The sequence below is a fragment of the Abramis brama genome (assembly GCF_963993115.1).
Source record: "Abramis brama genome assembly, chromosome: 5".
Taxonomy (NCBI): Eukaryota; Metazoa; Chordata; class Actinopteri; order Cypriniformes; family Leuciscidae; genus Abramis; species Abramis brama.
In genome coordinates, this window is record NC_139967.1 from 44632346 (window position 1) to 44643754 (window position 11409).

Here is an 11409-nt window from a genome sequence, read left to right on the forward strand (position 1 = left end):
TTATAAATTCTTTACTGAAAAGGGATGTGGCATAGGAGGGAAAGACAGTTTAGGCTGTAAGATAGACATGTCAATAAAACCACAGCGACCCTGTGTGGCCACTGGTGAAGCAAACTGCAAATCCATTACACTATAGTTAATATTTATTATTTCCAAACAAAGTTTGTTTTCTCAACTGTGATCATGATAGTAATATTTTGTGAGGATGACTGCACACATAATGTGTTGCAATTTTGCCAAAAAACAAGAAGCATTATTATAATGAGCATTCTTATATACTCACTCCTTATCTTTTGCTATAGAAATAAATAGTTTACTATTTAGAAGAAATATTATACCAACATGCCTTCTCAAGCAAAACATTTCACAAAAAGTTTAAATGTTTCAAATTAAGATGAAAAGCATTCGGCAGTTCTGATTATTAAATGTTATTGGAGCATAGGTCATATTCCATTGTTAATTTGATTACATAATTCTGAAAAATTAGATCAGCATAATTTGATGTCAGATGTCACTTGGTTTGATATTATCTAATGTAGAATGGGGTGAATTCATTTTAAGTGGGGTTGATTTCAGGATACTGTATATGATCTGAAATTTGTTTATCATTTTGAAGTGACGGCTTTGTCAAGTAAAAATGTATTTTCAAGAATAGCAACGTTGTTTTCCTCACTCTTCTTCAGTCATTTTCTGTGGACTTCTGTTAAGGTGAATAGCATGTGGTAAGCTAAATTAAAAAATAAAAGACTAGCCTATAGGAAAAAGAGAGATGATGCCTCATCAAGCCAGTGTTGAATGAGTTAATATGAGGTATTAAACAATAACAACAACAAATCTGAAATTAACCATGTGAAAAAGTTATGGTATGAGGTGTCATGGTATGGTATGGTATGTATGGTGTTAATGTTTATTAAGGAAAAGGTACTCTTTAATTTTGTTTTGCATTTTGAAAATGTAATTTTTGGATATTCAAAGTATGATAACAGTGTGATTAAGGATGCTTTTGTAATGAATCTGTTAATTTTATTAGTCAAATTTCACATCCATAAGTGTAAGTTTTTTTAACAAAAAGCCCATTTTCTCAGTATTCCTTAAAGAATTCGAAAATTACTTTTCTAATATTCAATCTAGTACTAATGGAAAAGCTATTAAGACTGTTAATTTGTGTACTGTCTTCAAAATCTTTGATTGATGCAAAGGTCTTGTATTTTTGTGTTTTCTTCGCTCCCCTGGCTCTAAAAGTGTATGTTGTATTGTTTTGTTGTTTAAAGCTATATATATATATATATATATATATATATATATATATATATATATATATATATATATATATATATATAAATTAACCACTTTGCATGAAAAAACAAACAAAAAAAAAACTCTACAATTATTCACTGATACATGATATCATATTAGGCTATATTAGTACTTTTTTTCTGATCCCGCCCATCGGTCCTAACAACAAATCATTGTGTATTGTAGCCTATTGGTAAGGTTATTTTTTATTAATTAAACACAGAAAGCGCAATACATTTATCATCGTTGCCAGCTTTAGCCAAAACCAGGAAAATACACATTTCCCCCCATTACGCGGTTAGTGGTGAAACGTAAGATTTGTCTGGAGTGTTTGTGTTTCATCTCTTTAGCAGTTGATGGAGCCACTTGTCGCTAATAGTCCTTTCATATCAAAGCGCATGGAATGGCCTATATGTGTATTCTAAGCTCAATGTATTGGGCTAAATGATGGAACAAAATAGAAAGGTTCAGTAAAAAAAAAAAAAGTGTAATTTTCGCAATAGGCTATCCTATATTAAACAGCGCAACTCGACGCAAAGTCATCTTTTCCCCAAATGTTGCACATGTTAGGCTAATTGTGTGCATTTGGTAAGATGGTAAAAAAGAAAGAAAGTTGTCTTTCTGACCTGAAATTGACCTGAAAGTGATGGAGCCTCATGCCAACAAAGTTGAAAAACGCACAGATTACTGAAGTAATCTCGGGTTTAGATTACTGTTCATTCGTCGTACACCGCTCTTAATCCGTAATATCATCCTTAGATAATAATATGTCCCTGGATATTAGAAAAACGCATCCAGGGAATAGGTCTAAAAATATTACCTATATAACGGAACACGATGTTTAACTGCTGACTTTAGCTTTGTGTATTGCCAGGCTGTACACAGATTGCTGTGACAAATCCTTTGCAGTTTTTCGATCATTTTGAATTTAAGTTTTTATTTGATGAATACAATTTTTGATGAATGAAACTCTCAAAACGCTTTTATTTATTCCCCTCTTTATTGTGAGGTTGTTGGAATATCAGTTGGTCTCTTTATTTTTTTTATTTTTTTTGATAGCCTAGTATTTTATTTATAGCCAATGTGTTATTATTTAATAATTGTATTAATTTATTTAGGTGCATTTTTATTTAATATATGCCTATTAATTTTGAAAATTTGCTTTGAAACAACTTGATCCAACATTTTCTGAGAAAAAAAAAGATGTTGGACATCTGAGCCTTTGAGGAGAGCGTGTTTTGTGGTTATTTGCCTGATAAAAGATCTGAAAGACATCAGACAGAAGCGGATCTCTGTTTTCCTGCAGCTTCAGGACAGGAGATGGGCACGAAGTTGCCAGACATGCTAGAGGGATTAGGTGGAGGGGGGGAGGGAGGGGGGAAAATCAAAGTTGAAAGCATTTGTATTCTCCTCTGATTCAGGCTGTCGCTGTTCCTGCGACGACACCTTGAAGGGCGATAGGAGCGTGTGGGTGTGAAAAGCAGCGAGTATAAAGTAGGTGGGTTTGAATGCGCTCGGAAACATTTCAGCGTTGGACGCGAGCAGGACTGGAACCTCAGACCGAGAGCTGAACTTTTACAGTGCAAACTGGACTATGGCATTGTTTTTTGACCAGTCGTTCGATTTAGTTCAAAAAATAACCGTGGACACTGAGAGAGATTTTATTTTCAACTCAAACATGGTCCAGTTTACAGGTGAGCAAGTTAACCCATACCCCATTGGGTTAAACACGTTTGTTGGATTGGGTAACACATTATTTTAAAGGCTATCCTTGTTAGCTACATATGTTACATGTATATATATATATATATATATATAAAGATTTATCGCAACTTAAAATTCAACATTAAAAGAAGAAATATTTAATGTATTGTTTTAACTTTTAACTTATTTAAGTTATTTTAACGAATTTTTTAAGTTGTTATAGCCTAACTAATATCAGCAACATTTTTACCATAGTAATTACAGTAAATTATGCATAATTACATGCAACTAACTCTCAACCAAACCCTAATCCTATATTATGTTGTTAATTAATATTACTTAGTACTTAAATATATAATTACACTGTAACAATGACATATTTAAATAAAGTGTAACCTTGGATTGTTATAGACTACTTTGAGCAATTGAATAATCATTGTTCTTATTCTTTCTTTTGTGTTATTTCCGCTACATATTTTTAAAATAGAAAGACCGTTCTTTATAAAAACGTCCCCTCTAAAAAATATACCAGCACTCTTCTATTATTTATTTCCATTGATGGCTCCATGAAGAATCTTTAACATCCTCTGAACTTTTCAATTGGACAAAAGGTTCTTTAGATTATTAAAATGGTTATTTTAAGAAAAGGACTTTATGGAACACAGAAAGGTTATTCAATGGGCGCGGGACCTTATTTTAAGAATGAATCGGGAAAGATGTGTTTTCTGACACTTTACTAAACAAGTGACTTTAATTTTTAGATGTAACAACCAAGCATACGCTGTCTTCTCCTGAACTCGAAAGAACGTACAGTGCTGATGGGCAGAGGAAAAGGAAGAGGACGATTTTTAGCCGCGCGCAATTGTCAGAATTGGAGCGCGCGTTCATGATTACGCCGTATCCAGACATCACTCTGCGCGAGAGACTGGCTGCGCTCACACTGCTTCCAGAGAGCAAAATTCAGGTAATACAATTGTAGTGTAATACGATGAATAGGCATATTATGTTATTTTGATTTCAACGTCTTGATTTGACATTTTAATATTTATTTCCAGGTGTGGTTCCAGAACAGACGGGCGCGCAGTATGAAAAGCAAGAAGCTGACCGCACCAGTAAGGAGGAGTCTAGGCGGGGAAGTGAGCTCTGGATGTATACCTGTCACTACCTTTCAACCAACCAGTCTTGATTTAAACCTAGAACTAAATTCTGGCGTCCATGAACAAAGAGACAGGGCAACAGAGGTCAACAGAGGCCCGGGTCACCATCAGCAAAGCCTTAGACAAGCTCTGAGTCCCTGGTCTCAAAATCTCCCGCACCCAACGCCACCCCATCCCTCTATCTCCTCAGACCTGCCTGGAGTCCTACAGTGGGGGAATAGACACTCGGAAACAACCGGAGTGTCATCTTTCTCCAATTGTCCATCAGACAGATTGGCTCAGTATCCGTTCCAAAACCAGTCGAACAGTCTCTGGCAGAATAACTGCTTCACGGCTCACCCTGAAGCGTTCTCTGGACACCAGCTGAAATCATACTGTCCTGCCAATCAGGCCATATATTCCTCCATGTCTGTGGACCAAGTGATTCCCACACATCAAACCAGTTTAGATGGAGCACTTCAGAGACAGGCTTTGACACACTACCCTCAGACCTCACTGGGAGATATTTCTGACCTCATATATAAAGCAGCTGTAGTCACCAATCTGGAGGACTGCTGAACAGAATATTTCATTTATTGTTACATGAACACTATTGTAAAAAATATTCTCTCTGGTGAACTTGTATTTGTCTCCAATGTCTTAAATGTGCTAATGGTACTTATTTTTACAGTGGAACATCCTTTCCTCCTCCTTCTCTTCTTCTTCCTTTTTTTAAAAGTTTTTTTTATTGTTGTTGCTATTTTGCGCAACTGCAAATGTGAAGAGCTAGTTTAGGATTGTCCAACATAGGCAGGGTTGTGAAAATGCTTTTATTGTTGCGATACAGCCAGCAAAAGAGAAGAAAGCCTGCACTCTAAAATGCTTTGACCTGACCAGCTGTTTCCCTGTATTAATTAATACAAAATATTTTGTATAACAAATGTAAATAATGTTTTTAATGTGTTTCTGTGGGTTGTGATTGAAAAACTTTCCTCTGTATTCTCTGTATCAAGATGTTCACATTGTGTGTATTATTATTATTTATGTAAATAAATCACTTGTATATTTATTTACATTCACATTTAACAAATCAATTGGTATATTTGCCATAAAAATTACACTTACATCTGACAATAGTAATTCTTCACAAGTAAACATCTCCTTTGTTTGCGAAACGTGTAACATATCAGGATATTGTTGCATTAATCTAGCATGTATTAATGCGCAAATCAATTTCGACCAGTCTTTTATTCATAACATCAAAGGTATTGTTGGGGTTTTATATAATCTTAAATATAAGACAACCACATGTGAAATACAATGTGTTGCAATAACAAGGAACAGAAATGAAATCAAAATTCCACCTCACCAGAACAAAAACAAAAACAAAACCTCGGAATAAACAACAAAATAAAAAAAAACAATAAATGAAAGATAACAATAAAAAAAAATATTTAAAACCCCCCAGGGCTCATGTTTTATCAGCTTATGGGTCTTAGATTACATTTGGATTTGAAGATCCAAACAGTATATTACTGTCGAAGTAATTATGGAGAAAATATCAGGGATAACTGGACACTGATCTCTATGTATCATAATCATCTCAACACAAAATAATCTTCAAATAAAATATAATAAATTCTCATAATCCTAGTGTCAAATCTACAGTCATACTCTGTTGTGTGTGTCAGCTTGTGTGTGTGTTCCTGATGCAGCTACATCCTTTAATCAAAAGGAAGATATTGGAGGGATATGTGCTTATTTTGTTAGAAGCAAAACAGGAAATATAATAATAATCATAGACAGGTTGATCGGTACACAATGTTAGGTGATCCTGTATAATTCCTTTTCATTTTCCTTTTGAGCCTCCAGATCATTCTTTCAGTACAGCACAAGATGGCAGTAGAGCCAACCTTTAAACTGTAATGCATATAAAAAAATAAATATAATAATATTTATGACACATTATTATTATTTTTGATAACTATTATTGAGTATATAACTATGTAAAAAAAAAATTTTAAAAAAATGAAGACTTCAGATGCAAAAGCCTCAAAGTCCGTCTAAAGTTTTAAAGGGGTGGTTGATTAGGATTTCACTTTTCTAACTTTAGTTAGTGTGTAATGTTGCTGTTTGAGCATAAACAACATCTGCAAAGTTACAATGCTCAAAGTTCAAAGCAAATGGAGATATTTTCTTTGAAAGAAATCGCTTTTTAAGGACTACAACAAAACCTAAAATTTACATAAACCACGCCCCCTGGGAACGCGATTTATAGATTATCAAGACAGAATATGTTAATCAATGACTAGAAGATAACTACACATAAGCTACCTAAATCAACTACCATTCAGAAATGTTGTCTATATGTTGCCACTTCTTCTTGAGTCTCTCCATCTTTGTCTGACTCCGGTTTGAAAGGCTAAAAGTTTGTGAAATTTGTCTGTGTGAGTGCAAGCAGTTGAAGCTCCGCCCCCTGTGCCGGGAGCAGCAGCTCATTTGCATTTAAAGGGACAGAAACAAAAACGGTGCGTTTTTGCTCACCCTCAAAAAGTGACAATTTTAACATGCTATATAAAAATATCTGTGGGGTCTTTTGAGCTAAAATGTACATACACACTGTGGGGTCATCAAAGATCTTGTGAAAAGGGCATTATACCACCCCTTTAATATTAACATTTTTATCAGGCTCCTATAGGTTTCTACCCAAGTACCAGCATTTCTGAATGGGCTGAGGCTGGGATTTAGTGAGTTTGAAGTGAAAGTATTTGATGAACATATACTATGTGAGGAGAGCATTCACATTTTGACAGAGGTGGCTTTGAAAGGCTTTTGCATTGGAGGTCTTCATATAGATTTTATACATCATGGATTTTATGTCATAAGTTAAGTTGGCCTGGTGTCTTTGGAAATCTTTATGATTTTATTTCTCATCCAGTGGAAGTCAGGTGATGTTTATCTGATTTCTGAATAAAGTAAGCAGCACATTCCAACATTAATATAAATCAGCATATTAGAATGATTTCTGAAGAATCAAGTGACACTAAAGACTGGAGTTATGGCTGTTGAAAATCCAGCTTTGCATCACAGAAATAAATGATTTTTTAAAAAGTATATAGAAAACTATTATTTTAAATCTTAATAATTTTTTCTGTATTTTTTTTTATCAAATAAATGCAGGCTTGATGCGCATAAGAGACTTCTTTAAAAAAAAAAACATTAAATATAATGTCCAAATTTTTGACCAGTAGTACTGTACTATTATACTATTGCTGCATAATTATCTATGCTAGCATAATTATGTTTACTGTAAACGGTGTATCAACATACATAGACAAAATACAAGTAACTTGAAAACTACTTGCCATTAATGCTACTTTTGGTGCTGGTTTTGTGCAGTGCTTTGTAGTCATTAACATCCATTGTTTCCACAACGCAGATTCAGATCCTTCATAAATGTAAATTTGTCTGTCCATGTAATTTTCAAACGATTTACATTAAATTAGAAAAAATCACTATAGGGCTTTTACAAATCAAATTGTAAACCGTACAATTTGTATCAACAAAAATCTTTTTATTTTATTTCACTGGAGAGAAAAAAATTGGAATTTGAAATGAAAGATGAAGCATACATTTAATAAGATTAGGGAGGGAAATGCCCATTAAAGGTGCAGATATGACAAAATGCAGATTTAAATATATATAAAAGCTGATTGAAAACTGATGAGAACATTGCTTCAGAATAAATTATATTTAAAAGCCAAACACTGTTTTTTTTTCGGACAAGCTGTCATGATTCTGCCCTCGTGTCCTTGATTTTCTAGTCTTGAGGCAGGATCATGACAGGGTTGCGTTTCTCAAAAGCATCTTGAGCTAAGTTGATCGTAGAGACCATTGGTGGCAATGGTTCTACGATCTACTTAGGCTTACGATCCTTTTGGGAAACACAGCCCAGACCCGTGTTTTGTGTGCAAGCACATGGCCTTGTGTTTGGGCCATGTGCTTGTGTTGTCTCGTTCTCTTGCCCCGCCCCCTTGTTATCCTCGTTTTGTCATTATTGCTTTACTATTGTGTCACCTGTTATGTTATTATTAGTCTCCCTATTTTATCCCCTTGTGTTTGCTGTCCTGTGCCGGTTCATTGTTACACATTATCATACATAGAGAAACCTTGTTTGTTATCATACCTTATGAAACCTTGTTTGTTATCATACCTTGTGAAACCTTGTTTGTTATCTTGTGAAACCTTGTTTGTTATCATACCTTGTGAAACCTTGTTTGTTATCATACCTTGTGAAACCTTGTTTGTTATCATACCTTGTGAAACCTTGTGAGTATCCTGTCAAGAGTATTGTCTAGAGAAAGTTCTGATTCTGTATTGCTGTTGGTTTATCGTCTGGTTATCTGTCAAGTCTTAGTCTAGTTTAGTCACTCCTTGTCCTGTCCATGTTTTGCCCCCTTGTGGGTTTTGTTTTCCCCATTTTTTTGTCCATAAATAAACTGTGTCATGCATCCTGTCTGCGCATGGGTTCATCCTCAAATTCATGACAGAATGAACCAGCCCAAGAAGAACCCAGCAGACAGTATGTCCTCCCAGCTCCAGCGACAATCAGAGTTCTGTGAACAATGCTGGTTGTCAGCTCCCACCGACAGAAAGAGGGTCAACCTTCCATTCCCGTCCCAGGGTGAGTGGATCCTGAGAAATTATGCCCAACTCTGGGATCGTTTCTCCCGGGAGGAGCCACAGGCTTCTTCCTCGAGGTCTCCACCTTCTGCCAAGCTGCCAGTGATCTCGGAGGGTCGTGTCCTAGCCGTAGCTACACTGGGGGACCAGGCTCATCCCTCTTCGAAGTCTCTGCAGGAAACAAGGGAGAAGGATCTCGTGGGAGTCTGCTTCGGAGTCCTCAGCGATGGAGTCAACCCTGCCTGAGACTGTCCTTCCACTACCAGTCACGGTTCCTGCTGAGCTTCCCCAACCGGTCACAAGTCCGGCTATGGCCTCTGCTCCGCGGCCAAGGAGAAAGATGAGGAAGAAGGGAGCTTTCTGTCCTCCGTCTCTGTCTCCCCCTGAGTCCGCGATGGCTCTCCAACCCGCCGCTGTAACTGAGAGCACTGTTCCTGAGCCTGCTGCTGTAAGCGCGGTTCCGGACTCTTCTGCAGGAAAAGCTGTTCCTGAACCCGTTGCAGAGAGCATAGTTCCCCAGGACTGTTCCTGAGCCTGCAGCAGTGAAGGCTGTTCCCAAGTCTGCTGCTGTTAGCGCTGTCTCTGAGTCCGCTTCAGAGAAAGCTGCGGCCGACACAGCTGCAGAAGCACTCCTCTGGTCTGTATCAGCTCGTCAAGAGATGCCTGTCGTCGTTGCTGCCAAAACTTTGTCTGACTATCTGTCCAGTCTTGTCAAAATTCTTGAAATTCCTGCCAAACCTGTCATGTCCTCAAGTCCTGTGCCCAAGCCAGCTGCAGAGTGCGCTGATCCCAAGTCCGCTGCTGGTAGCCCGGTTCCAGAGTCAGCTACAGTCTTCGCTACTTGGAGAGCGTCGATTCCGATTCTACTTCGGGGAGCATTGATTCCGGGTCCATTTCTGTGAGCCCAGCGCCTTTTCCAGCTCCACAACCGTTTGTAACGCACCCTGTCATGCGTCCTGTTTTGTTGCCCGTTGTTCCCCCCGTCAAGTTACCTGTTCCGCCACCTGCAGTTCCCCCTGTGTCGGCTTCTGTTGCTTCTCCCTCCTCTGTTAAACCTCGGTGTGTTTCCCCGGTCATTCCTGTCACAGCTCAACCCCGGACTGTTTCCCCCAAGACCACATCACACACAAGACCCAAGCCTGCCCGGATTCCTCGTCCCCAGCCCTCATCCCGTGGACCTAAGACCTCCGTTCCACCCATTCACCATGGACTCCCAACCCCCCCCCCCCCCCCTCCCTCCCTCCCTCCCTCCCTCCCTCCCTCCCTCCCTCCATGAACTTTGTTGTCCCGCCTCCTCCGCTTCCTTGTTTGTTATTTTTGATGTCACCCGGACCCTGTCGTTGTGTATTCTTGTTTACCTTTATTGTTATTTGTCATGTTTTGTTGGTCTGTGTCTCAGTCAGTCTTGTCTCGTGTTTGATGTCCTCTTGATGTCCTCTTGTCCTATCATTAGTCTCCCTATTTTATCCCCTTGTGTTTGCCGTCCTGTGCCGGTTCATTGTTACACATTATCATACATTGAGAAACCTTGTGAGTATCCTGTCAAGAGTATTGTCTAGAGAAAGTTCTGATTCTGTATTTGCTGTTGGTTTATCGTCTAGTTATGTCAAGTCTTAGTCTAGTTTAGTCACTCCTTGTCCTGTCCATGTTTTGCCCCCTTGTGGGTTTTGTTTTCCCTGTTTTGTTTTTTTTTGTCCATGAATAAACTGTCAAGCATCCTGTCTGCGCTTGGGTTCATCCTCAAATTCATGACACAAGCAACTTTTTTTACTCGGACAAGTGAATGAAAAATTTGCTTGTCCAAAGGACAAGCTCATGAAAATGCTTAACATCGAGCCCTGGCTTTAAATGACACATCTGATACAGATTCTGTTTTCTCTCCAGTAGAAAAAAAGAAAGAAAAACTTTACGTTGATACAGAGTTCAATTTGATTTGTAAAAGCCCTATAGTGACTTATTGTTATTGAATGTATTGATAAAATGTAAGAATTTGACATGAAAGATGACAGCCTGAGGTTAGGGGGAAATTGCCTTTATAAAAGGTAAAAAAAGAGAGATGTCCTAGACAATGACTAACATTAAAATTTTATATTCTTGAGAATTTTGATATGGCCGACACTCGACCAAAGAGATGACGTTTCGATGAACAAATAACAAAGAATAGGGAAAAGCATTCAAAAGGTGGTGAGAACTACGCCGGCAGAAGGGCTTCCAATCCGACATTCAGGTGGCTCTGTTTTTGCTGGACAGGTGGGTAAATACAGTTTGGTTTTTCTAGATGGACGTTCATATTCGCCTTACCAACACAAGGATATAATTCATGACTGTTTCAGGAAGCACGGAAGGGAGGGGGGTGGGGTGACGGGATGAGGAGGAGGGGGGGTCGAGCTAGCCTCCATTTTGTTTGACAATACTTTGAACGTCAACAAGAAGTGACGTCACCCAACATCGCTTAGAGCACCTTTAATTTCTTTTAAAGTCATAAAACCATATTCGACAACATATAAAAACGAAATAATCTTTAGAGTAATGTTATAAAGGTAGAAGGTGTTCTTAAAAACATGTTGAAAAACAAAAAGTTATTTGTGCC

The 11409-nt window shown here is 37.8% G+C and overlaps 1 protein-coding gene across 1 annotated transcript; it reads left to right on the forward strand.

Moving 5' to 3' along the window:
* Positions 1 to 2710: 2710 nt before the first annotated feature.
* On the forward strand, positions 2711 to 5220 carry sebox (SEBOX homeobox). Its single transcript, XM_084115954.1, has 3 exons — positions 2711 to 2990; positions 3762 to 3964; positions 4056 to 5220. Exons 1-3 carry the CDS (start codon positions 2891 to 2893, stop codon positions 4713 to 4715), a joined length of 963 nt encoding a protein of 320 aa, XP_083972080.1. The 5' UTR covers positions 2711 to 2890; the 3' UTR covers positions 4716 to 5220.
* Positions 5221 to 11409: the final 6189 nt, after the last annotated feature.